This window comes from Furipterus horrens, unplaced genomic scaffold (assembly GCF_987537825.1).
Source record: "Furipterus horrens unplaced genomic scaffold, mFurHor1.1.pri manual_scaffold_7, whole genome shotgun sequence".
NCBI classification, from domain to species: Eukaryota; Metazoa; Chordata; class Mammalia; order Chiroptera; family Furipteridae; genus Furipterus; species Furipterus horrens.
This window is the reverse complement of record NW_028327177.1, coordinates 139,728,117-139,756,095: the sequence shown is the minus strand read 5'-3', so window position 1 is coordinate 139,756,095 and position 27,979 is coordinate 139,728,117. Positions and strand designations below refer to the sequence as shown.

Below are 27,979 nucleotides of genomic sequence, written 5' to 3'. Positions count from 1 at the left end.
CCTGTCCTGTAACCTCTTGGCCCCTGCCTCCCTTGTCAATAGCCTCCCTGGTTTTTAGGGAGAAAACAGAAGCAACAGGCCAGAAACTCCAAGCTCCTCCTCTGCTCCCCACAACTCGTGGAGCTCCTGCCCCATTGTTCTCCCTTCATGGCAGAAGCCTTGAGACTTGCCCACAGTTGTCGCCTCGCCTCCCAGTCTCACCACAGCCCACGCCTGCGTTCCCAGTGACTTCCACAGGCAGAGCCAGCGTGCTCTCTGGCTCTCTGGAGTCTCAGCCAAATTCATCATGGCGAATCCCTCGAACCGAGCCCCCCAACCGCCCCCCCCCCCCGCCCCCCGGCTTCAAGAACCCCTTCTCAGGAACATCCAGTTCTCCTGGTTTTCTTCCCACCTCATTGCCAGCTTTAACCCAGGCTGCAGGTAAGTGTGGGAGGGGCCCAGGACTCCACTCTTGGTTCTCCTGTCCCTCCGGTCCCCCGTCAGCCTGGGGATTCTATCAGGGAAAACATGGCTTTGGGTGTCGTCCCAGGCTCCCTCTGGGACACCGCGCTGAGTTTAGTATGCAGTCCTCCCTCGTCCTTCTCCCATCCCTTCACTCCACTCACTGGGAATGTTCTGCAAAGTTCTCTTTTCCTTCCTTTTTTTTAAATAAAATAATTTCTTTTAAACTGTGGGCTATTATAACAAATACAGAACGGTGCTTAAAACAAAGCCATTCTACTCAGTGATGTCTCAAAGGTCAAACAGAAAATGACTCAGGTGAAGCCCCCGCAGCCCGCGTGCAGGCCGGCCCACCAGTCTTCCTCCCTTCTCCGTCCTGAGTTTTCAGGTCAGGTGCTCATGACTTCCGTGGTTTTCTTGATCATTTCATCACCTGAACATGCTTCCCTGAAAAATCACTTTCTTTGCACAGGTAGACACCTATAATTAAAGGCATAAGGGGGACCGCATTCTAACAGCTGGGTTTTAGCACAGTCTTTTATCTTTTTCTCCTTTGCTTACCCACGCCTGTTCCTTCTCTCACCATCATTCTCTGGAACCAATGGTTACAAGATATATGTTCCCTATGTTTCTCCTTGTTTCTATAGTCATAGCAATATGCATATAGCCCTGGCTGGTGTAGCTCAATGGATTGAGTGCCGGCTTGCACACCAAAGGGGCGCCGGTTCGATTCCCAGTCAGGGCACATGCCTGGGTTGCAGGCCAGGTCCCCAGCTAGGGGCATGTGAGAAGTGACCAGTCCATGTATTCTCATATCAGTGTTTCTCTCCCTCTCTTTCTCCCTCCCTTCCCCTCTCTCTAAAAATAAATAAAATCTTTTTAAGAAAAAATAAATATACATACAATTGCACAGTGGTTTGTTTTTGTTGTATATACTTAGATCAGTTTATACATACTTTTCTGCATCTGATTTTTCTCACTCATCCCAACTTTGTGGCAGTTCCTCCAAATCAAGGGCTATTATTCTAATTCCTTTTTGATGATGACATAAGACCTGTCCACACACTTGTTGATACTTCCACAAAAGGTGGGATCTGATTTCCCTTTCCTTAGATATAGCCCCAACTTAATGACTTTGCTTCTAATGAACAGAATGAGGCAGAAATAACACTGGGACTTCTGAGTCTAGACAAGAAAGATAATACAGCTTCCACTTGGCTTCCTCTCTCTCTTGGGACAATCATCCTTGGAAACTTGCCACCACGTTGTAAGGGTACATGAAGTGGCCACATGTGGGTGTTCAGGCCGCAGCGAAAGACTCAGCTGACAACCAGCACCCAATGCCCGACTGAAGCGAGGAGACCTCTGATGACTCTGGCCCCAGCTCCCAAGAAGTTCAGATGGATGCAGCAGAGAAGAGCAGTCTTCACTGGCCCCTGCCCAAAGACAGATATGTGTGCAAAATAAATGTTACTGTTTTAAGCCACTAAATTTGGGTCATTTGTTACACAGCATAGTAACCCAAACAGTATGAAAGTAACCAAAATGTCTCCAACTATGTCCTTATGAATGGAGTCTTGTTCCCCGCTGCACATGATATAGCAATAAATACCCCTGCCCATTTAGCTCACTTGTCTATTCTTGCCAGGTACCAGGTGTCTAGGTCAGGTCAGCCCTTGGTGAGCACTTATGGAACAAATGGAAAAGTGAATTAATGCTGGGGCTGCCCCAGGACGACCCTGCCCTGTCCAGCCCCCACCCACATGTAGGAGCGCTGGAATGGGAGACTGCACGGGCCCAGGAAGTAAGGCAATGCCAGTCTATGGGGTCTGAATGACTGGTGCTTTGGAGCCTTTCTGTGTTTACAGCGCCAGCTGCAGGTCCTGAAGCCACAGATGGGGAACAGGAGGAGAAGCTCGGTCTCTGAGAAGTCACGCTGGGTGTGGAGGGCCTTTGGAGTCTGTCCCAGAGCTAGCCTAGACCCCTGCCTTGCCCCAACCTCCTGCTGCCTTATTTTAATGTTTTTCCATAATACTATCACTTAACACCACATGGCATTATTTTTATTCAGTCAGTCAGCAGGTATTTCTGGAACTTGGTGTTCGAGGTGCTCAGGATACATTCACGAACAATAATGAAAAGGGATTTCCACCTCACAGAGCGCACATTCTAGCGGAGGAAGCCAGGCAATGCTGTATAAGGATAACAAATACCCTCAGAAACAAGTGACAGCTATGGAAAAAAGTAGAGCAGGATAAGGGATAAAGGTGATCCCAAATGCAGGGGTGCCGAAAGGTGCAGGTTGCAGCCTGAGAGGCTCTGCAGGCATTGGGGTGCAATCCTATGGAAATCTGTGGAAGATGCATTCCAGGTACAGGGAACAACTGGAGCCCAGACCCTGAGCCAGGAGAGTGCAGGGGGTGTAATATGTGGGAAACTTCGGGAGGCTGAGCAGTGGGGTTGGAGGCAAACAGAGGAGAAGCAGTTAGAGAGGTAATGAGGAATCACGGCGCCCCGCCAGCTCTGGCTTTTCTTTGGGGAGGCGCTACTGAAGGGTTCTGAGCAGGGAATGAGGGGTGCTGACTTAGGCATTTCCAGGCTGATATGCGGAGACCAAACTGAAGATGGCAAAGGCAGCAGCAAAGAGACTGGGAGGCGGCTGTGACATTGCCCTGGGGAGAGGTAGCGGTGGCTTGGACTGGATGGAAGCCAGGGACCTGCTCTCATTCTGGGGAGATCATGCAAAGGAAAGAAAGTAGTCAGGAGGTACCCCTGGGCATTTAGCCTGAGCAATAGGGAAGATTAAGCTGCCATCCCTTGAGCTGGGGGACATGGGGGTGGAGTGGGCTTGGGGCATGAACCAGAGCTAGGACGGCACAAGTTGAGTTTGAGTTGCTAAGTGGAAGTCAAGTGCAGATGCCTAGTCGACAACTGGACATTGAGTCTAGCACTCAGGAAGGAGTCTGAACTGGACATACTCCTTTGGGAGCGATCAGCATGTAGGTAGAATTTGAAGCCGTGAACCTGGATGAGATTAGGAAGGATACAGCATAGACAGAGGAGAGGCGAAGAGGAGGAAGCAGTGAGGTCAGAGGAAAACCAGGAGGGCACGGGGCCCTGGAAGGCGCACAGGGAAGGTGATTCCAAGGCAGGAGCGATCAGCTGGTCACAGGAAGTCTTTCCTCTCTGCTCCCATAGAGGAGGCTTAAAAAAAAAAAACTTTGTGCGCTGCTGTATTTCCAGACAGAGCATACATGCTCAATAAATATTTGTTGAACGAATTAGTATATGCTTGAATCCACACCTCTGAAAACCCCCAACACACAGCGCTGCAACAACGACCTCCTCTACAGAAAGAGCAGAGCTCAGGCAGGAGGCTCTTCCCATTCTCAGGAGCAACGACCTCCTCCCTTGCCTTTCCCGGCTACACTGACATTCACCCACGTGGGAGTCCTACCGGCCAACACAGGACGCAGGTCAAATGAGCCTCAGACAAACCCAATGTGGAACTTGGCGGGACCTGGGTTGGACAGTGAGTGAGTCGTCCACCAGTCACCGGAAAGTCTACAGCCATTCCTTTGTTCATCCCTCTATAATTAGTCATTTGTCCTACCATCTACATCCAATCATCTATCCACCTGCACGAGTACACATACACTCCTTTACCCACCGTCTACAGCCACTCTTCTGTCCATTTTCCGTCCACCCACCTCCAGTTCTCTCTGTCCATCCATCTACTAGGGCGACCAACTTCCTGTTTTCCTGCCAACTGTCTCAATGTTAGCACTGAAAGTCCCACATCCTGGGGAACCCGTTAGACTTGGGGAAAATGGTACGGTTGGTTGATGCATCTATCCCCCAGGTATCCTTCATTGCACCCATTGTCCAGAGCCCAACATCTGTCCACCCAGCCAGACCCCTGACCTCCGCCACCCTCCGCGTGTAGGTAGACAAAGCTCCGCCCTGTGCCCCGCCCTGCCCTGCCCCTCCCGGAAGCTGCCGCAGAGAATCCTGGCACCCTAGCAACAGCGCATTTGGGATCACCCAATCCGAGAGCTGGGCTCCCGGCGCGAGCCAATAGCGAAAGTCGTCGGGAGTGAGGCGTGAGGGGCGGGGTTCGGCGAGGCCGCCGCCATCTTAATGGGAGGGAAACAATAGGACAGAAGCACCGCAGGCCAGGGCTGTGGCCGCAGGTAACGTCCGCTCTGCCGCGCTCTTGGCTTCGTCGTCCCGGGATCTTTGAGGGAGGGTTTCTCAGGGCCGTTTTGGGGCGAGGTTTCTGGTCACATACGGAAGGGCTCCTGCTGTAATGGCGGCGGTGGGGTGGCTGCTTGATTCCTGGGGTCTTTGTGGGGCCGTATTTCCGCGCGTCATTTGAGCGATTATTTCTTACGGTTATTGGAAGATGAGATCTACCCTGGTTTTGACGGGCAGTATCTTCCCTGGTGGTGGTGGTGGGGCCTCCCGCCTATACGCGGGGTTCAGGATCTGCCCCGGTCATTGAGGAAGTCTCGTTGGGTGTTTGGGGGAGCAAGATCTCCAGGGTCATGGAGGGCTCTCCCCCAGGACATTGGCGTCCACGATCTCCCGAGTTATTGAGGGGGGTTTTCCTTGAGTGTTTTGAGTGGAGGAGTCAACCAGCGCCTCAGGTACTGTTACCTGGGGCCGGCAGATGTGCAGCCATTTTGAGTGTTGAGTGGCACTTGGGCCTGTCACCTGGTGTCGTCCGGTGGGGAAATCCGCACACTTATCCTTAGTATCCAAGTAAGTCCCAAAAGGATCAGAGGGAGTTTTCACTTCTTTCGCATCTGATTACAGACTATTTGTGTTTTTTTGCTTCCTAATGATTTGTTTTCGTTCACAATTCGGTCCCGTTAAGAAAGCTGCATTAGCAGATAAATGAGTATGAATGTTGTGAAAATAAAATGCAGAAACCGGTAGAACCTAGTGCTCTCAAATGCCAGGGGGAATAGAACTAGTCACTGCTTGAAATAATAAAACACTTTGGTAGTAAAACATATGTAGAAAAAGAAAAGAAAATCGTCTGGGAGCCTAGTTTTAAGAAAAAGTACTGAAACGTTTGAAAAGTGGTAATAAAAATGTTGCAGATAACCGGTTTTAGGATAGTTTTTAGAAAGCACCATGATTACTGTAATTTTGATGAATTCTAGTATTTAAAATATTTGCTGTACTTGCATTTTTAGCAGGGTAACATTTTAAGTGAACGAAGATGCTTATTTACGTAGGTTGTTGCTGGGGGGTTTGTATAATTGCGTCCTGTAACCTGGTATTAAGTGTTTCAAGAAAGTTTCAGGGTTGTATTGTTTTAACTTTAGCCACTATCGGAATTAGCAACTAGGCATCATATTTAACATAATAGGCCAGTTGATGACTTAGTACCTTTTTGGAGGAGAAGTCGTTTGAGCTGTTCAGTGTTAGTGCAGTGCGTTTACCTGTCTTGTGATTTTAGAGTAGCATTCACAGGAATTATCAGACATCAAGTGGATGAGAACCAGGCCTAGAGCTGATATAATTGTAAAAATCAGTTTGGCAGGTGTAAGTGGATTTCTCTGTGCTTCAAGGCTTCGAAAGGGACAGACAAGTGCCCTGTATACCTACCTGTGCCAGCCCTGCGTCTGTGTGAGCAGTGGAATGAGTGGGGAAGAAACAATCCTGACTGATGAACCTCACTGGTTTCCCTTGCAAAAGGGTACCAGAGCTTTCTGTGTGCACCGCAGATGTCATCGGTATCTAGGCAACCAGGTCGAGCCTGAGCCTCCCAGAGGTTAGCTTGCTGAGGTGGAAATTTTCCATTGTTTGGCTCATAAAGAGGATGCACTTGGGAAGAAGATGTCCTTTAAGTGTATTACCTAGTGAGATAGTCACCTAAAACAAATTGAACATATTTTTACACAGTAGAAAATAAACAGAAGATTACTCTTACATGATGACATTAAAAATTTTTAATTTTATTTATTTTTAGAGAGAGGGGAAAGGAGGGAGAAAGAGAGGGAGAGAAACATCAATTGGTTGCCTCTCAGAGCCCCCTACTGGGGCCAAACCCACAACCCAGGCATGTGTCCCAACCAGAAATCGAACCAGTGACCTTTCTGTTTGCAGGATGACGCCCAGCCAACTGAGCCACACTGGCCGAGGCTAGTGTACATTTCCAATTCTGCTGTTGTGAATAGAGGTTTTCATATAGACAGTGGAGGGTGTCCTTCCATGTTCTTGGAGGTGAGCACCTCTGGAGATGAGGCAGCTGAGTCAGTTGCCTACCCCCTGCTGAAGGTCTGGGTTTTTCTTGCTCTCTGTCCTTATCTGAGTATAAGAACACAAGTGTCTCTTCCTCGGGTCCTTTGAGCTGCCCTTGCCCTTTGTAGAACCTATCCTGGACCTTATGGGACAGACACAATATCACTTCTCCAGGGTTGCATGCTTGAGAACCTAATGGGTTGATTCGGACGCCTAACCTACATTGGGAGACAAAAACCTGACGGGCGTAGCCAGGTCTGGGGCAGGTGAGGGCGGGGATAGAAAGGGGCAGGCTGCCCCTCTCCCAGGAATGACTTACCTCACTCTCAAAGAGAGTTTTTACTTTGAAAGGACCTTAATCTCCTTGTATAGAACCAAAGAAAGGGACTAGAGCAGTAAACTGTCAAAAGTGGAAGTGCCTCATTGGCCTTCCCTCCCAGCCCTCAAATGTGCTCTTGATTGACTGAACTATGGGTGCAATTGAATTTGATTTCCCCAGAGAAATTTTTCAGTACAGTAGTCCCTCTCTATATCGCGACCTCACTGTATTGCAGGATTTTTGAAAATATTATAATTAATTATTTATCGCGGATTTTTCGCTATCTCGCGGGATTTTGCGGTACTGTACAGGAAATACTAAAATAAACGTAAGGTTCCCACTTCGCAGATTTTCACCTGTCGCGGGGGGTCTAGAACGTAATACCCGCGATAAGTGAGGGATCACTGTATTTTGCTGTGCTTCACTTTGGAAAGAAAGGCCAGGCCTCATGGAGGAAAACTGGCTGAGGTCCTGTGGTGGACATAGTGCTCTGACCTGTGCAGTGTCAGGCATTTCCTCTCTCCTGCATCTTGTCCTTTTCCTGGCTGGTTGTGGAAGAGGACTGACTGTGCTCAGAATGGTTGGGTGATAAAAGCTGCTGGATTGGTACTGTGAGCCTGGGGTGTTTTGTAGACGTTTTAGAGGAGAGTTTACTACGTGAGTGAGGGGTTGTGCCCCCTGGGCACAGGATCTGGTAAAGTGCAGGGTACACCTTGGTCCCTCCTCCAGCAAGTGCAACACTCGGGGCTAGTCTGGGCAGGTCAGGGCTGCCTGGGTTCTGCGGTTGCTCATGAGGACGGAATCATTCTTGTCATCCTTTTTTTCGGAGAATGAGTTCATGTGTCATCTGGTTTGGGAACTGACTGCGAGGTGAGCAGTGGTAAAATACTGACCACAGGCAAGGAGCATATAATCTTGCGTGAAGCTCAGGGATTCTTACTTATTGGCCCATGAGAGAACCGTAACTCATGGTAGGAATGTACCCCATAGATTGAGATCTCAGAGCAATTTCAGCCATAGTCTGAGAGGGTCATTTTTTTTTTTTTTTAAGATTTATTTATTTTCAGAGAGAGGGGAAGGGAGGGAGAAAGAGAGGGAGAGAAACATCAAGATGCGGTTGCCTCTCACACGCCCCGAACTGGGGACCTGGCCCAAAAACCCAGGCATGTGCCCTGACTGGGAATCGAACCAGCAACGCTTTGGTTTGCAGGTCGGCGCTCAGTCCACCGAGCCACACCAGCCAGGGCTGAGGGTCACTTCTGTGTGTTCCTGTTGTGTAGGTGGGATTTGTTGGGCTGCACCCAGGAGAAAGAGACTAAAGGTAGAGATCTACCCCTGAAGACGGGTATGGGTTTTTTAAGGAGTATTGAAAATTCTTGTTGTGTGTATGGAATACATGTAGGTTTTTATTTTGAAAAATTTGATGTTCTGCACATGCGTGGGTTGCATGCCAGGTCCCCAGTTGGTGGCGCGTGAGAGGCAACCACACACTGATGTTTCTCTCCCTCTCTTTCTCCTTTCCCCTCTCTCTCAAAACAAATAAAATCTTTTAAAAATAATAAAATAAAAATTTGATGTTCTTGATAAAGAAGACATGAGAAACCTTACAATTGATCATTTAGATTTCCTTAAGGGAGTGGTGCTACAGTTTTAGCTTTTAAATGGCTGAAACCGTAATTCCAGCCCTGTAACGCTGATGAGCGTATTTCCAGGTAGCTGAAAGTGTCTTCTGCCTGTCCCCCTCCATCTTGGAGCCCTCTTGTCTGTCATTCCAGAAATTTGGTCTGATGAGGCAGAGAAGGGGCAGTGTGGTCAGGCTGGTGGTTCTCGAGAGGAGAAAGACCCTGACGGAAACGTTTGTTCGGCTTTTTGGAGGAGAATTTGCTGTTTTGTCTCTGGGCATTGGAGGAAGGGTCTGCATTATTATGATTTTCATGAAACAGTTGCATTTCCCACCTGAGGACTGCAGGCGTCTGTGTCAGGTAGGCGCAGGGCTTTTGTGTCTTGTTCTGGCGGCGCCAGCACCTGCCGCGACATGGAGGTCAGCCAGCCAGGCTGCAGCGCCTCGGAGGCCACGGCCGTGGGTCCGGCGCTCTTAGCAGTGACGCCTTCGTCTCAGGTGCCTGTGTTTCTCGTGACGAGGCCTATGTGGTGCGGGGACTTGGTGGTGCCACAGTGTGCCCTTCTGTAAGGGAGGTACTCACAGTATCTACTCCAGAGGGCTGTTGCGGGGGTCAGGTTCTCCCCGTAAACGGGAGCTCTCCTCTCTGGCACGGTTGTATCCCATTATCCCTGCAGTCTGAGGAACTGGTCACCTCTTCCTCTCAGCTCCCAGCGCCTCGGGGTGCAGGGGTGGTTAGCCTCCCTTGTTTACACGTGGTCCGTGTCCCAGGGTCTCCGTCATGGAGTGGGGCTCTGAGCACGCATCAGAGGTGAGATCAGTGAGTTTTGTTTGTTTGTTTGTTTTTGTGGAAGAGCCTAAAATCTAGAGCTGAGCAGATCTGGGTATTCCTATGTTAGTTTCCGTGAATTCTTTTATTTGCCCCCTAATGTCCTCCTAATTAAAAGATAACATATACTTTGAGTTTGAGACTATTTCAAGAAGTTTGGAACATACAAAAAACAGAAGAGAAGGGAATAATGCCCTTACTACTTACTACAGGCAGATCCAGGCTTTGTGGTACCTGAAGTTTATATCATGTTATGTAAATATAATTTATAGTTATATAATTGTAAATGCCATTTTTAAACAAAAGAAGTTACAATTATGAAAATAATTAGGTGAGGCTCTGGGGGTGGGCTTAGTTAGTTGGAGCGTTGTCCCATATACCAAAATGTTGGAAGTTCAGATCCCGGTGGGGCACATACAGGAAGCAACTGATGAATGTTTCTCTCTCTCTCTCTCTCTCTCTCTCTCTCTCTCTCTCTCTCTCTCTCTCTCTCTCTCTCTCCCTCCCTCCCTCCCTCCCTCCCTCTCTAAAATTAGTAAAAAGTATACTCGAGTGAGAACATTTTTTAAAGATCTTATTTATTTATTTTTAGAGAGAGGGGAAGGGAGGGAGATAGAGAGGGAGAGAAACACCAATGTGTGGTTGCCTCTCACACGCCCCCAACAGGGGACCTGGCCCGCAACCCAGGCCTGTGCTCTGACTGGGAATCAAACTGGTGACCTTTGGGTTCCCAGGCTGGCTTTCTATCCACTGAGCCACACTGGCCACGGCTCAAATGATAATTTTTAAAAAGTGTAAGAAAAAAAGAATATATGTTATTAGGTAAGAAAGTGACTGTTGGCGGGGGGGGGTGGAGCAATGGGGGAAAAAGTGGGACAACTGTAATAGAAAACAATAAAAATAAATTTAAAAAATTGTATTTTTACTTTTAATAATGCCTTGGTCTGGATAGATTATATAACAACAACAACAACAAAAAGAACATGACTGTTTACATTGAAAAAAGAAGTCACAAAACATTATACATTTCAATAAGTAAACAAATAATACAATAATTTTTTTTCTTTACACTTTGGGGCAGCATTTTGACTGCCTCTTTGTATGACAGCAGTGTCTTAATTTTTCTATAGAAAAGGTCATACAGTCACTCTAGGGTGGTTGTTCCCCATCTGCTTTCTGTTATTGACAATTTAGAAAAGTTTCAGCGTTACAACTAATCATATGACATGTAAATTTTTTAGGATCTTTGTAAAATCTGAGAAACCTGTATCAAGTTTCTTTTATACATGACCTCTAAGACTTTTAAGGGATTCAAGGTTTTTAATGCAGTGATTTATAGAGCTTTGGAAGGGAGCAAGCACTCATGACCCCCGTGAGTAGCCGGCATTTTTGTTTCTAGTTTGTGTGTGTGTGGTAAAAAATACATAACAGCGCCCTGCCTGGTGTGGCTCAGTGGACTGAGTGCCAGCCTGCAAACCAAAGGGTCGTCAGTTTAACTCCCAGTCAGGGCACAGGCCTGGGTTGCGGGCCAGGTCCCCAGTTAGGGGCGTGTGAGAGGCAACCACACATTGATGTTTCTCTCCCTTCCCCCTGTCTTTCTCCCTCTCTTCCCCTCTTTCTAAAAATAAATTTAAAAATCTTTTTAAAAGTACATAAGATTTACAATTTTAACCATTTTTAAGTGTACAATTCCTCTTCAGAGCTGGTACTTTTTGCCAGTCTCATTCTCTTAAGTCTTAGACTTATATGATTTTGTATCAAGTTTCACTTACTGAGTATATCATAAGCGTTTTCTTAAATTGTTTAAAATAGAAATTTGGTAAGCAGACTTTTTATAATATCCTAATAGGCCATTGTACACTGTCTTATTATGGACATGGAGGTGAGTCTGTTCGTAATGGGGAATAAGAGGTGTATTGTTGGGATTTGATTTTTTACAGAACAGTGGTGGGAGTTTTCCTGAGGTTGACAATAGTTTGATGCCATATACCCGGATGGGTTAGCCACTATCCTTGGTGCCTACCACAAGGCAAACAACTTTCCTCTTTCTTCCTGGCTTTATTTTGCTAAAACTCCTCTTTGTATATTCATTTTGTCATCAGGGATTGTGCCTCATTTGTTACCCAGCTTTCCTGGAAGTTCTGGTCATGGAGAGGATTATTTTCCTTCTGCACTGACTGAGACACCTCATATAAAGGTGGAGTAGACCCACCAGCGTTACTGAAAAGGCCTTCAGCATATACTCAGAACCAAATCAGTCCTTTCCTTGCTTTGCCTGCAAATTATGGGGATAATTTTTTTAAAGGTTTTATTTATTTTTAGAGAGAGGGGAAGGGAGGGAGAAAGAGTGAGAGAACATCAATATGGGAGAGATACACATTGATCGGTTGCGCCCACAACCCAGGCACGTGCCCTCACTGAGAATTGAAACAGTGACCTTTGGTTCCCAGCGCTCAATCCACTGAGCCACACCAGCCAGGGCTGGTGGGGATAATTTCCACACTCCCTCCCAAGGGAGAGAAACATCGATGTGAGAGAGAAATGTTGGTTGTCTTTTGTATACCTGCAACCTAATCATGTGCCCTGACCGACCAGGAATTGAACCTGCAACCTTTCAGTTTGTGGGGTGACACCCAAACAAATAAGCTGCACTGGCCAGACCAATAATTATCTTTCAGTGATAATTTGGCAACCTAAGAACCTTTGGTCTTTGGGATGTGAACCTAATACCAACACAGAATTTCTGAATGCTTGGTAGTATATTTGTTTTAAACTATGATAGGATTTTAATCTTCCTATTGCTACATTTTTAAAGTTTATTCTTCAGTGAACCTTTTTTTTTGCCTTAGTATCTGTAAGAGAATTTCGAAGAGGTTGGTCTTCGTTACTTTAAGAGCTTAGGCTTCATTTAAATGAAATGTTTCTGCACTATCAGGTTCCATATGAGTGTGTACGTGCAGGGTTCTTCATTTATATGCCCCAATTTAATGCAGACTTGAAAAGGTGGGAGATTATAAATGCAAAATAAATACCAGTCAGTGCTCAGAGTGCATTTTATAAAGTGCGGGGCAGGCCTTGTTTTCATAATTGTGCTCACTGTGTGACTGGTGCGGGTTTGGGTCGTTGCAGTGGGTGCTTTTGGAGTTCCCTGTTTACTGGTGTGTATGATGCAGCAGTGCATGGGGACACGTCCTGTGGGCGCCTTCTCTCTGCTGGTGCTCTTCCGGACCCCGGAGACTCAGCAGTGAACAGAGTAGTGAAAAACCTCTGACTTTATGGACGTAGTTTTCTGGTAGAGGCAGGGCGGGTGGGACCCAAAATAAGTCACACAGATGGTGGCATGTGCTCAGGAGAAAAGAAAGCGGGCTGCTTAAGGCGGTGTGAGTGGGCGCTGGCACTTCCGGACAGGGGGTGAGGGAGGCCTCGCTAAGAGCTGAAGGAGGTGAGTGTGAGCCGGGGGTGGGAGGGGGCTCTCTGGGGAAGAGCACCCGGAGCAGCAGAGGGAATGGCAGGTAGAAAGGCCTGGAGGTGGGTGTATGCTGGGCGCATCTTAGAGATGACCAGGAAGCGGGTGTGGTTGGAGCAGGTTTGCTGCTGATTTTTCTTTTCTTAGGTTGTTTTACAGGTGGCATTGTTGGACCTTTATGCTTCTGTTGTGCTTGTTTGTGTGTAAAGGGTGCTTTTGCTGGTATTAATGCCTGATAAAAATTAGGCTTTCAAAGTGAGCAGACAGCTCTAGTTAGTATTAGCAGCGGGCTTCATGGGTTTCTGAGTGAAAACACGGCTGTCCCTGAAAGTCTCTAGCATCACGGGTACCTTCTCAGAAAAGAGGAAGCCCTTACTTTGACCAGGAAGGTGGCTCAGACTGACCTTGGTACGAGTGATGCAAGGTACTCAGTGTGGGGCAAATGAGCCCGGTTAGAGCGGGTGGGAAGGTAAATATCAGCCAGTGCATTTGTATGTAGAAACTATCATACAGCTATTATGACCTTTTTAGTATAATATTTTCTGGTTATTAAAATAATATGTAATTACGACTCTGGCTAGTGTGGCTCAGTAGCTTGAACACTGACCTGTGAACTAAAGGGTTGTGAGTTTGATTCCCAGTCAGGGCACATGCCTGGGTTGCGAACCAGGTCCCCAGTTGGGGGCACATGAGAGGCAATCAATCGATGTTTCTCCCCCCTCTCTTTCTCTCTCGCTTCCCTTCTCTCTAAAAATAAATTTAAAAAATAAAATAAGTAATTATGAAAGTTTTGTAAATTCAAAAATGTGTAGCCCTGTCTGGTGTGGCTCAGTGGATTGAGCGCTGCCCCGTGAACCAGAGGGTCGCTGGTTCAATTCCCAGTCAGGGCACATGCCTGGGTTGTGGGCCAGGTCCCCAGTTGGGGGCGTGTGAGAGGCAACCACACATTGGTGTTTCTCTCCCTTCCCCTTTCTCTAAAAATAAATAAATAAAAATTTAAAAATGTGTAAATAAAATTTAATCCCTTTATTGGAGTATGCTTTCTATACAATACGATTAACCAATTTTAAGGCTATAATTTGATGAGTTTTGACAAATTTATGCATGCATGCATATAATCACTTTCCCAGTGACAGCCTAGAATATATTCATTACACCTAAAAGTTTGCTTGGGTTGCTTTGCAGCCATTCCTATTTTGTCACCTCAACTGCTTCTCTGCTACTGTAGTTTTGCTTTTTCTAGAATTTTATATAAATGGAATTATGCAGTGTATTTTTTATGACTTCCCACTCAAGATAATGGTTTCATAATGAATTTCTGCATGTATCAGTACATTCCTCTCTGTGAATATTCCATTATACAGATACATCACAATTTGTTTGTTTATTCACCCATTTGATGGACATTTGAGTTTTTCACCTTTTGGCAATTTTGAATTGTGCTATTGTGAACATTGGGGTATGAATCTTTGTGTAGACATTTTATTTGTAATTCATTTTTAGGGAGGGGGAGAGAGAGGGAGAGAAACAGCAATGTGTGGCTGCCTCTCACACGCCCCTAGCTGGGGACCCTCCCCGCAACCCAGGCCTGTGCTCTGACTGGGAATCAAACAGGCGACCCCTATGGTTCACAGACCAGCACTCAATCCACTGAGCCACACCAGCCAGGGCTGTTTTTCCTTTTTGATTAAAACTCTAATTTGATTACACAGCTCACAGAGTAGAGATCTACTCCAGATTCTCCCCTCTTATTTTATAAACTAGAACACAGATTGTAAGACTTAAAGGGAGCCAGGGACTCGGAGATTTTCTCCAAGTAGTCAAGTTGCAGACCTGGGACCAGAATTTGGCTCCACCTCACTAGAGGATAATTTCGCCTAACATTTGTGAGTTTCCTGTGTCTCATCAGACTTGGCTCAGGTGAGAATGAGCCTTATTTTTCTTGCTTCTCTATTCAAGATAATGATCCTTCTCTGGGGAGCAATGTCCTGTGGACTGCCAGAGTTGGGTGCTGAGGGGAGGGTGGCAAAGTGCCACATCATACCCATCAGCTAATGATCACACTGGGGACTGGGAGGAGGAGGTAGGGACCCTAACCGGGCCTTTCAGCCTCCAGCGATACCTATGAGCCGCACTCCAGAGAGCTGCCATGAAGGACTAGTTTTTGTTTATTTTAGATTTGTCATTGGAGATGGGGATTGGTAAGAGATGCCTAGAAAGAGATTTTCCTGTTTAATTGAATATATTTAGGAATCTTGAACAGAGCTGGAATGGGATTTGTATTGTTGTTAGCATCGCTCTGATAACAAAAGCAGTTTTACACTTTTATGAAAGATTTGGGTTATGTTTCTAAAGCCTCGCCCATGAGGAGTATCTTGTACTTTCCAATTTAATAACTATGGCACTTGGTTCTTGCGTGGGTACTGGAAGGCTGACCATGAGTCAGTCAGTAGATTTCCTTTGGCAATGCTCCTAACTCAAGAGGTCTTCTCAGGAGATGAGTGTGAGCTGGTCTCCACAGACCTCGAGAAGGGGCTTGTGTGGTCAAGCATCTCAGAGCTCCATCTTATGGAGAGAGTCTGGAATGTTCATCCTTAGACCTGATTGCCTGCATTGTGTCTTAGGACCCTTCTTAGCACATGCCCTTCTGAGAGCTTCTCTGATGATGAGAAGGTAGTGAGTGCCAGGTGAGAAATCAGGACCTTTGATTATCTGCTCTTTGCTTATCGGGAAGCTTATTGATTTCTAATTTTTGAGTCCAGTTGCAGCCCATAGTTGGTTCTCTCTGAAAGGAAGACATTTACACCAGTTTAAACTTGTCAAAAGAGGCTGTAGTCATGTGTCACATAATGATATTTCAGTTTGGTCAACAGACTAGATAATATCATGGCTGTCCCATAAGATTAAAATAGAGCTGAAAAATTCCTATCACTGAGTGACATTGTAGCTGTGTTCATGTTGTAGCACAACACATTACTCACATGTTTGTGGTGATGCTGGTGTAAACAAGCCTGCTGCACTGCCAGTTGTATAAAAACGTAGTACATAAAGTTCTATACAATGCATAGTACTTGATAGTGATAATCAATCACTGTGTCACTGGTTTATATTTTAAAGATTTTATTTCTTTTTAGAGAGAGGGGAAGGGAACGAGATAGAGAGGGGAAAAAAACATCAATAAGTTGCCTGCTGAATGCCCCTTACTGAGGACTTGGCCCGAAAACCAGCCATGTGTCCTGACTGTGCCCTGACCAGGAATCGAATTGGTGACCTTTTGGTTTGCAGGACAACGTCCAACCCACTGAGCCACACCAGTCAGGGAGCCGATTTATATATTTACTATACTGTACTTTTTATTATTATTTTAGAGTGTACTCTTTCTACTTATTAAAAAAAATGTTTACTGTAAAAATTGTGTGTGGTATCCTGGCAGCAACCTCCTACACCTTGTGTTTACTTTGCCTCTTGATTGCATCATTTTTTCTTGTGCTTGATTTAATCTCCTGTTGTTTTGTACATTAGCGTGTGTGCAGGCGTGCAGCCTAGGAGCAATAAGCTATACTAATAGCCTAGGTGTGTGGTAGGCTGTGCCATCCAGCTTTGTGTAAGTGCATTCTGACATTCACACAACGAAAAAAAATCATCTAATGATTTATTTCTCAGAATATACCCTTGTCGTTAAGTGGCTGATGACTGTATTTTATAAATAATTTGGTGAAAGCACTCTAATAGGACAAACTAAAAGATTTCCCCAGTACATACCAAAGCAGAGACCCTGGGCCCTTAGCAGCGGCTGTGTGGGAGCATCCAACAGGTTGAGGTTCATTTGGGAGCTGTGGCTTATTGTCTTGCCCTGGATGAGTTTTCTTCACCTCCACGGATCAGCTTCATTATTTGCAACAGAGCAGTGTCTACCTCTTAGAAAGTATCGTGAGGACTAAGTGAAGTATGTTCCTGCATTGAGCCTGGCGCACAATAGGTGCTTTACCCACCATCAGACCGTCCTCACCACTGCCATCTCAGTTGGAGTCAGGGGAACCAGAGGAATTCCCAGTGAAACGCTGTACGGATGCAGAAGTGTAGCCCAGGCCCTGTAAGCAGTGCTGGTAGTGACTGTGCAGACCACAAATTACAGACAGAAACCAGGAAACTAGTTGGATGGCCCGAAATGGTTAACCGTTGCGTAGAGGCATGCTTTGCTGAGATCCAGTGTGTCTGGGAATGCAGCTTCAGCTGTAAGGCCCTGGACCTCTGAGACCTGTGATGCCCTGGGAGTGCAGCTTTGGTCTAGAGGTGTGCCCCAGCTTTTGGATATCAGGATAGAACTGATAAAAATAGTTGGTGACCTAGAACGCTGTGTATCTTTTTAAAGGCAGTTAGCCTTGATCAGTTGTTTTTAGATACAGACGTTAATCATTAAAGCTAGGCCCATCCTCCACTGCTAATAAGGTTAATGAGGCATGTCTTTGGCCTTGGGCAGATATGGTGTGTGTGGACACCCTGGGGGAGCAAATCTTACTAGATGGTGTGCAAGCAGGTTTTCCCTTAAAATGCATTTCATAAGAGCATAATTAACGACCAAGAGTGAACCCTAATGTAAACTGTGATCATGTAGGTTTGTTATTATTTGTAACAAATGTACTGTACTGGTCGGGTATCGATAATGGGGGAGGTTGTGCATATGTGGAAGCAGGTGGTTATATGGGAAATCTTCGTATCTGCCTCTTAATTTGGCTGTGGACCTAAAACTGTTCTAAAACAGTTACTAAAATATATATATAATTAATGAAGAGACTTGGACGTCTGTTACCTAAAGTTTAACCATTTTATTAGAAAATTGTAAGATTTAATCCAAATATCACGTTTGAAATTGTGAGTTTCCTCCTTGTGGCTCCGAGTTGTGCCTTCAGCAGTGGCTCTGAGGCAGGGGCTGTTTAGAGGCACCTGGAGCCAGTCCCCGCGTGTCGGCATCCGCCCCGCCCCACGAGAGCTCTGACTCGTTTCTGCAGCAGGAGGCGGGGCTGGAGGGGGCGCTGTGGGCCGGCGCCCTCGAGCGCAGTCTGTTTGTCTTGCTGCTGGAAGAAGAAGAGGGCTGCGCTCTAAGGTGGCTCCCGGGCCGCTTCCAACTCCTGTCACTTTGCTTCTGGCAGAGCGTCCTGATCTGCGCGACCAAGGAGTGGAGGCCAGACACGCCGACGCGGGGACAGAGGACAGACGGAGGACGGTCGCGCTGGCTGCTGGACCCTGCCGCCTGCCCCTTCTCCCTGCCGCCTGCGCCTGGAGGATGAGCCCAGCCTTCAGGGCCATGGAGGTGGAGCCCTGCGCCAAGGGCGTCCTGCTGGAGCCTTTTGTCCACCAGGTCGGGGGGCACTCCTGTGTGCTCCACTTCAACGAGACGACCCTGTGCAAGCCTCTGATCCCGAGGGAGCACCAGTTCTATGAGACTCTCCCCGCTGAGATGCGCAAATTCACTCCCCAGTACAAAGGTGAGCTCCAAGCTGCTGGTAGGGTCCCCTGCTCCTAGCGAGGAGATGTGAGGCCAGGCAGTGCAAGGCGTGTGACCTTCCGTGGCAGCCATCCTGGGAGCCCGCACCCCTTCCCACTCACTCTGTGTTTTCCCTCCTCCTCCTCCTACTCCTCCTCCTCCTCCTCTTGGCCCTCAGCCCAGCACCTCACACCCTCAGTTTTCAAGCCCTGGTAAGATTGCTCAATTCTCTGTTGTTTTGTGGATTGTTTTGAGTTTATTTTTGGTTTTTGGTGGAAGTGTAGTTGTGTTTTATGTTCAAGTGTCTCTTGGTCACAGTAAACCCGTAAGTCCCCATGGGGGACGGCGGGGGAAGACTTTGAGAGGATTTTACCCAGAATACTTGCTGCCTGCTTTTTGTCCTCCAGAAAACCAGAAGCCCCGGTGATTAGGTAGGCTGGGGAGCAGGGCTGAGTCAGATGGAATGTAGGAGTGGGAGGCCTGTGCTGATTGGCGAGACCCATTGCTGTTACGGAATGTCCCTGAACTTGCTATGTACAACAACCTTTATTCACATATGGTGTGCTGTCTCTTTCTTTTTTATAATGCATTTGGGTGGGATATCAGCAGCCACCAGCATGGTGTGATCTTTCCTGGGAGGCGGGAATCCTTTGTAAATCAAGGAAGAGTCCATTAAGGAAATTAATTTTAAAATTTGCATTTCCTGGTTATACAAAAGACTCTCGTACAACTTAGTTTCTTCTGGGACTGTTGAAACATGCACTTTGAAGACAGAATGTACTGGGTGCCTCTCTCTGTATTCTGAACATGCATGTGTGTTGTGGTGGGGATGGGGGAGTTGGGGGCCCTCACTCGGTCCTTCTCTGTTGTTTTTTTCCAGGACAAAGCCAAAGGCCCCTTGTTAGCTGGCCGCCCCTGCCCCCCTTTTTTCCCCTGGTTCTTTCCCCATGGCCACAGGGAACTGTGGTCCCCTGAACTCCCCACCCCGGCTCCTCTGCGCCCAGAGCCAGGGACCACCTCAGAAGTGTCGTCTCTCTGAGCACGCATTCCCCTGCGGCGGGCGGGCAACAAGGACTGAGCAAATTGAGTGATCCTGGGCCCGAGAGGTCTGGGAGGAAAGGTGTCCAGCCAGTCGGTTGTAAGGCGCTCGTCGGCACCTGCTGAAACGCTGCCACTTGACAAACCCCTCCTCAAAGACTGACTAATTACACATGGCAGGTTCTAGAGACTGAATGGGGAGAGAGCTGCTTTCAAGGCCACCACGCGTCTGCGCTCCCAGCCCAGCCCTTTTTGCCTTGTGTTTTTGTTCCTTTGTGACATGAGACCTCAAGAGACCAATAAAGTAACATTTGAGAAGGAACAAAAGACTTTGGGCACCCACCTGTTTGGGGTGCTGCAAAAAGCCTTCGCTAGGGTGTCTGTTGTGCTGTGTGGTTTGTTTCATTTGCTCCTGTTCTGCTTCCTGGTCTCCCTGGCCCCTGGGACGCTGCTTGCCCTCACGCACACCTGTATGCTCTGTGTTCAGGCGCTGCTTAAAGCGGCCCTCGGGGCCATCAGGGGTTCTGTCTTAGGGCGTCAAAGCTTCCCACGAGATATCTTTTACGTTTCTCGGGACTAGAAGAATTACATAAAAATTAATAAACATTTTCAATGATGGAAAAATGTGTCTTGTAATTCTTTGGCTCTTGCCTTGTTGAGTGCATCAGGGAGGCAGACTCTTGGCCATGTTTGCTCCCTAATCATTTGTCTTGTATGGTGTCATCTTTTCTAGCTGTTTCGATATTTGTTAGGTTTGCAGATGTGTTTGGGGCCTCTGGCAACAGAGAGACTAAGGAACAGGGTAAGAAAACAAAAAACACATGTTACAATCGTGTTATTTATAGCACATGTGGAATTAAAAGTCCTCTCTGCTGCTCACCCCCTTCCAGGTGTGGTATCTGTGAGCTTTGAAGAAGATGAAGACAGGAACTTGTGCTTAATAGCATATCCGTTAAAGGGGGACCATGGAACTGTGGACAGTGTAGACAATTCAGACTGTGAACCAAAAAGTAAGGTCCTAAGATGGACCAACAAAAAGCATCATGTCCTCGAAACAGAAAAGACCCCCAAGGACTGGGTGCGGCAACACCGGAAGGAAGAGAAGACGAAGAGGTGGGTATAAACTGAGAGGGGAACCCCGAGCGTGCGAGGGAGGTCGCGGCAGCTTGGTTGCAGCTCTGTGCCCTGGACCTAAGGACTTGCTGGGCGGCCTCAGTAGGTGCCTTTTCACGCTGTGGCCACCTTTCCACATGGCATGCCCAGCTTCTCTTTAATTGACTTTGCATTAAATTATGCCATTTTGGGTCAACAGCTTGTAGTGTAAACGAATTTCAGTCCCTCATTCCTTCTGTACCAGGCCCTGTGCTGCATCCTAGGGATGTAGCAGCGACCAAGACGGCCGTCTGGTTCAGGTTGCTCACTGGCAGCGGGAGACAAAATGGCCTGCTGGGCATCCCTGAAACTCAGGGATCCACCTAGGCAGGGCCGCCCAAGTGCCACGCCTCGGCCGAGCTTGTAGAAACAGATGGAAGTAGGTACGCCTAATGTGCCTACGTAGGCTGATGTGAGACCATGGAATTTCAATTCCGATTTCCCCACTCAGGGAGCCCGGTGTGCCAGGAACCGGGGTGGCACTGCCCAGAGGAAGAGGGCAGCGCAGGCTGCCGTGCGGGGCTGGGGGGCAGGCAGAGGCTGTTCTTGCACCCTAGGTTCTCATTATTTTAGAAAAACAGTGAGCTCGCTTCTTAAAGAAAAATCAACTTCCTTGAGGTACGATGTACATATAATGAAACATACATATTTAAAGTGTTTGATGTGTATCATGAAACCACCACATCAAGATATCAAACTACCCATCACTCCAGAAAGTCCCTTTGTGCTTCTTTGGCTTTGAATTTTAATAAGACATTGTGACTTATTGGCTTTCTTATCTCTTAATAGCCATAAGTTAGAAGAAGAATTTGAATGGCTAAAAAAGTCTGAAGTCTTGTACTACAGTGTAGAGAAAAAGGGGAATGTGAGTTCCCAGCTTAAACACTATAACCCTTGGAGCATGAAGTGTCACCAGCAACAGTTACAGAGAATGAAGGAGAACGCAAAACACCGGAGCCAGTACAGTATCCTTTGCTCACAGGGCACCTCTGCCTGGGGGCGGGGGGATGGGTGTAAGGAGACCCTTGGAGTTTGGAGAGAGGTGTTGGGGTTTTTAGTCGTGGCTGTGCCAGGACTCTACTCTGTGAGAGCTGTGGGCAGATGTCCCTTTCCTCTGGGAGTTCAGGGGGTTGAGGTTCGTTGGCGGGGAGTGGCTTCTCATGGAGGGACCAGCCTGCATCAGGGGTCCTTTAGCCTAGAGTGCAAGGGGTTCATGTTTCAGACTCCTGCAGAAGTCCCCAAAGGGTGCTTGCCTGCCCAAGGCCAGGTTGGGGAGGACTGACCAGACTGGCACGTGAAGAAAGCACAGGGTCCTTTTTTCCCCCTTCCCCCCATCAAGCTGTGTGTTACTGAATTTCTTTTTAATTTTAAGGGGGAAAATTCCTCAGAATTGAGTGTGATTTATTATTTATTTAAGATTTTATTCATTTCTAGAGAGAGGGGGAGGGAGGGAGAAAGAAACATCGACGTACAGTATTGCCTCTCGCACGCCCCCTACTGGGGACCTGGCCCGCAGCCCAGGCCTGTGCCCTGACTGGGAATCGAACCGGCGACCTATCGGCCGGTGCTCAACCCACTGAGCCACACCAGGCAGGGCTGTTGCATTTATCTTTAACATTTTATTAGGGGAAAACTGAAGCGTGTTAAAAATGGACCGTATTGAGTCTTTAAGTACCGGTCACCCAGGTTAAGCAGTTAATAATCCATGACATAATCAATCTCCGGTGTCATGACTATCTGTTCACCCAGCACCCCACAACTGAACTATTTCTGAGGCGAGTCTCGGGTGTAACATTTCACCTGTGTACACCTTGGCATTCATCTCGAAAAGATACGGATATTTTAGAACATTAACACCATTATTACTCTTTAAAAGGCGGACGTACTATTAAATCCCTAGTTTCTGTCTGCATTGCCTAATTGCCTCATAAATATGTTTTTATTGATAGTGTCTTTGAATATAGACCCAGATGAGGCCCACATGCTGCATTTGGTTGAAATGTTTTTAAGTCTTTTTAAATACCCTTGTTTTTTTCTTCTTGGAAATTTCTTGCCAAAGAAACTGGGTCTTCTAGAGTTTCCCACTATCTGGATTTTACTAATTATGTCCCTGTGGTGTCTTTTACATGCTGCTCTGTCTCCTCTGTTTCCATTAAGTTGATCATTTGAACTACAGGCTTGATCAGATTAGGATTAAATTGGGGGGGATGGGAACAAGAGTCTCTCAGAGATGGTGTTGTGCATGTCCATCGGGATAAATTTTTTCTTTATTTACTAGATATGTATTTGGAATAATGAGTAGGTTTCTTAACATCCTCCAGAGGTGACCAGTGAGGTTTTTATTTTAATTATTTTTATTTATTGATTTTGAGAGAGAGGAAGGGGGAGAGAGAAACATCGACATGTTGTTACACTTATTTATGCATCATCGGTTGCTTCTTGTATGTGCCCTGACTGGAGATCGAACCCGCAACCTTGGTGTATTGGGAGGATGCTCTAACCAACTGAGCTACCTGGCCAGGGTGACCAGTGAGGTTTTTAGCATCATTATGAATCTGTGGATTTAAACATATTTGACATTGCATTTATCTGTTGATGCTCAAATTATCTCATATTTGGCCAGTGGAAGACTTTTTAAATATATTTTAAATTTTTATTGTTTATTTAAAAAATTTATTTTTAGAGAGAGGGGAAGGGAGGGAGAAAGAGAGGGAGAGAAAATTAATGTGTGAGAGATAATACAAATAGGTCACCTCTTACTCGCCCCCAACTGGGACCCTGGCCTGCAGCCCAGGCATGTGCCCTGACCAGGGATTGAACCTGTGACTTCTCAGTTCGCAGGCCAGCACTTGATTCACTGAGCCACTCCAGCCAGGGCAAGACTTCTTTTTTTTCTTTTAGTCCTCACCCAAGAATATGTTTTTTTGATACTAGAGAGAGAGAAACATTGATGAGAGAAAAATATTGGTTGCCTCCTGTACAAACCCCAACCAGGGCTTAAACCCCAACCTAGATTTGTGACCTGATTGGAGATTGAACCCGCAGCCCTTTGGTGCACTGGATGATGCTCCAATTAATTGGGCCATGCAGCCAGGGCTTTTTTTCTGATCCTCACCCAAGGGTATGTTTTACAGATATTAGAGAGAGAAGAATGGGGGGGGGGGGGCATCAGTGTGAGAGAGAAACATTGACTGGTTGCCTCCTGCATGCGCCCTGACTGGGGATCCAGCAGTGAGAGGTGTTAAATAAGCTCCTAAGTAATCACAGTGGTCTGTGATCGATGTCTGTCTTTTACTTCCTGGTGTGGTAGGATGTCCAGGGTCATGTTCGTTTCCTGCTCCAGATGTGAATTCTGTTATTCCTCTAAGGCAGGGGTTGCCACGCTTTTCAGTAAAGGGCCAGATAGTAAATATTCTAGGCTTTGCAGGCCACATGCTCTATTACAACTGTCGTTGTAGCATGGTGACAGATAATGAATATGGCTCTATTCCAATAAAACTGTTTATGGTTACTGAAATTTGAATTTCATTTTCATGTGTCACGATATTTTTTGAACTCTTAAAATTTTGAAATATTGCTATCTTAAAGGTTGTATATACAGCAACGAAACAGGAGGCCACAGTTCAATAATCCCTGCTCTAGGAGCGCTGGTCTGGGGCTAGGGGTGCTCATACATCTGGTCATTGTTTCTAGACCTTCACAGTGCACATAGCTGGGAAATACACATTTATTTGACAGAGAAAACTTTTCATGAGTTCATATTGGTGTCTCCAGTTCAAATTTTTATTCAAAATTTTTTAAATTTATTGGAGCCCTGGCTGGTGTGGCTCAGTGAATTTGAGCACCAGCCTGCGAACCAAAGGATCATTGGTTCAATTCCCAGTCAGGGCACATGACTGGGTCGCGGGCCAGGTCCCCAGTTGGGGGCATGCGAGAGGCAACCACACATTGATGTTCCTTTCTCTCTCTTCCCTCTCTGAAAATAAATAAAATTTAAAAATATATATATTAAAAATAAATTTTACTTACTGATTTTTAGAGTGAAACATGGATTTGTTGTCCCACTTATTCATGCATTCATCAGACTCCGTGTGTGGGAGATGGCAGGACCGATGGGACCCTCTGTGGTCCTGGGCTTCACTGGGCACTGTGCAGGGACTGCACCCTGGGAGTGCCAAGGACCCATGCAATAGCACCTCCTCTTTTGAAGGGGTTTTTTCTTAACCATTCAGAATTTATCTTACTGGAGAACCTGACCTCCCGATATGAGGTGCCTTGTGTCCTAGACCTCAAGATGGGTACACGCCAGCATGGTGACGATGCTTCAGAAGAGAAGGCAGCCAACCAGATCCGAAAATGCCAGCAGAGCACATCTGCGGTCATCGGTGTGCGCGTGTGCGGCATGCAGGTGAGGCGAGCGCGGGTGCATGGTGTGGGCTGGCTAGGTGGTCCAGTAGCTACTACTACCCCACGTGGCAGAGTCCTCTTTTCTCAAAAGATGCCAGGTTTGACTAAATCTAGCACTTCCTGGTTAGAAAAGAGAGATCCTGTCTGTGGCGGCCTGGCTGGCTGAGTCCAGAATCTGGACACGCTAGGGGGAGAGAGGCAAGAGGGTTAGGTCCTCTCCACCAATCATGTACTAAACAGGGGGGCTGGGGAAACCCCCGTCAGAGGGCTGGATCCCAAGCGAGTGTTGTTGACTCAGCAAGTTAAAGGATCTGATCGGGGCTGCCGTTTTCTCAAACCGCTCCCCAGGATCCAGGCTTTGGGGTGGCTGTGAGCCTCTGACCTGCTGGCCTTCCCCCCACAGGTGTACCAGGCGGGCAGCGGGCAGCTCATGTTCATGAACAAGTACCACGGGCGGAAGCTGTCCGTGCAGGGCTTCAAGGAGGCGCTGTACCAGTTCTTCCACAACGGGCGCTACCTGCGCCGCGAGCTCCTGGGCCCTGTGCTCAAGAAGCTGGCTGAGCTCAAGGCTGTGCTAGAGCGACAGGAGTCTTACCGCTTCTACTCAAGTTCCCTGCTGGTCATCTATGACGGCAAGGAGCGGCCTGAGATGGCCCTGGACTCAGATGCTGAGGACTTGGAGGACCTGTCAGAGGAGTCAGCCGACGAGTCTGCTGGTGCCTATGCCTTCAAGCCCATCGGTGCCAGTTCAGTGGACGTGCGCATGATCGACTTTGCACACACCACCTGCAGGCTGTATGGCGAGGACAGCGTGGTACACGAGGGCCAGGATTCTGGCTATATCTTCGGGCTCCAGAGCCTGATAGACATTGTCACAGAGATCAGTGAGGAAAGTGGGGAGTGAGAGTGAGCTTGCTAGCTGCCACAACACTTGACTCTCTGTGTCCCAGGCACAGCTGTGCTGCGTCCGGGAGGAGGCCAGGATGGCCGGACAGTATGGTCTCTGCAGCCTGGAGCTGATGCTCAGAGGCCTCTGTGAGTCCCAGCCTGGGCCAGCCCCAGAGCCCCAGCCATGCTCGGAGTCTTTTATTTATTTTAACTGTTTCTTCTACATTCCACATTTGATGATGCAGATACCTCTTTCTTCCCTGAGTGTAAATGTTCCAATACAAATCATTTTGTTAATCGTACACAGTGCTGCTGTCTTTCTTGCCTGAGGCAGGCAGCCAACTCCCCCAACCCTCAGAAGCCTCCTCACCATACTGTGATCTCCACCCTGGCTCTGCAGTCTCCTTGCCACTGCCCCCATTCCATGGCTTGGTCCTCAGTCCCCTGACACCCTGTGGTCACCCCGAAAGGTCCCTCATGCCTACAACCCAGCCGGGTTCCTGTGGGGTCTGCGCTGGCCGTGTCCCAGCACCCGCTATGGAAGGAGCTACACTTGACTCAACGCTGGTCTTTCTCTGCCCTTGCGCAGCTTTAGCCAAACCTAGCAGCAGCTAAATGGCTGGGCATTGTGGTGTCACAGGTCTTGGAACCAATAGTGGGACCTGAAGTAGCCACCAGGCTCTGGTCTGTTGGCGTTCGTGGTCTCTAGTAAAGGGTCCTAGGAGATGAATTCAGAAGGGTCTCTGCAGGTTGGCTGGTTCTGCCCCACCACCTGTCACCACTCCTCCCCAGCCCTGTGTCCCATGGCAACTGCCAGTCTCATCCTTCATGCAGCATTAGCCAGAGCAGCCCCAAGGACAGCTGCTTGTGCTCTTTGTTAGGATGGTGTCTGGGAGGAGGATGTGTGGCAGGAGGTTTTGAACCGCAGAACCAGACCCCAGGGAGAAGGGCAGAGACCTGGTGCCAAGGAGGCAGGATCTAGATGTCCAGTTTTAGCAGCCCTGCCCCTCTCCTGAACCTGCCAGCATCTCCTTTCCAAGGCCCTCTATGCCTCTGTCCGCTACATCCAAAAAGAGACCCAGTGCATACACTGCTTTAGTTGTGCCCACAAACCCTGCTTCCTGGGCCCAGGCTTCCCGTGGATGATGTGGGAGGTCCTCTCTAGGTTACCCTCTCACAGCACTTCCAAGCCCTCTCCAGGTCAGGATTGACTTGTAAAGTGAGTGGGTCAAACACGTTCTTAAGGCCACAGGGCACCCCACTCCACCGTCCACCGGCCTTCCTGTCTGCTTTCAGAAGGGAACATCAGAAATAACTTGCAGTTGGTTCCTGTAAAGACAATGGAACAGAGCAACGTGAAACGGTTGTGCATCCGGATGCTGTGAAGGAGGGAAGTGTGTCCCTGCCAGAGGAAGCAGACCACACAGAGACACAGTGGAGAGAGGAAGAGGCTAGTTGCTGAAAAGACGTGGGGTGGGGAGGGAGAATGGGAAGGCTTTGCACAGTGGAATGTCCCGACCTGGTTTCTGTTTTTAATACGACCCCCTCCTCACTCTTGCTTCCCTATTGCCCCCTCCTGGCGGTCTCTGGCTGGAGCTGCCACCTTTAAGAGGGGTCCTAAGACCTAAAAAACACCGAGGAGATCCGGGCCCCGAGCGCAACTCCAAGTGTCGGATCTGCGAGAAACGATGAAGGGACGACCATGAGGATGGGGTCGCCGTCCTTTCTCTAGGTCAGGACCCACTACACCCCCGGAGTGGCGGGGACGCCAAGGACACAGGCTCTGCCGTTGGGCTGCGGGCGGGGCGCTCCGTCGGGAGGTAGTACGGTGTCTAAGAACTCCGGCTTGAGTGGGGAAAATGAATGGAGGGTTGGGAGGGAAATGCTGGGGCTCTGGGGGGGGGGGGGGGAGCGTCCAGGGCGGGAGGCTGGAGCCAGCACCTGGAGTCGGACGGGTCCGGCAGAACAGGCGGCGAACGGACGAGCGTTGGCGGCCGCCAGGGGGCGCCGCGCTGGCGTGCGCGGGCCGACAAAGTCAGGGGCGGGGCTGCGGCGGAGGGCGTGCGCGCGCACGCGTC

General features: G+C 48.0%; 1 protein-coding gene across 2 annotated transcripts; it reads left to right on the top strand.

Annotated features, from left to right (window-relative positions):
* The first annotated feature begins 4,556 nt into the window (after positions 1-4,556).
* IP6K2 (inositol hexakisphosphate kinase 2) lies at positions 4,557-25,917 on the top strand. Of its 2 annotated transcripts, none has more exons than XM_090284692.1 (6): positions 4,557-4,634; positions 18,082-18,417; positions 20,345-20,567; positions 21,396-21,571; positions 24,839-25,014; positions 25,417-25,917. In XM_090284692.1, exons 2-6 carry the CDS (start codon positions 18,216-18,218, stop codon positions 25,915-25,917), a joined length of 1,278 nt encoding a protein of 425 aa, XP_090140818.1. In that variant the 5' UTR covers positions 4,557-4,634; positions 18,082-18,215. The 2 variants fall into 2 exon arrangements, with proteins under 2 accessions (XP_090140818.1, XP_090140819.1); XM_090284693.1 differs by lacking the exon at positions 4,557-4,634 and adding an exon at positions 11,588-11,662.
* Positions 25,918-27,979: the final 2,062 nt, after the last annotated feature.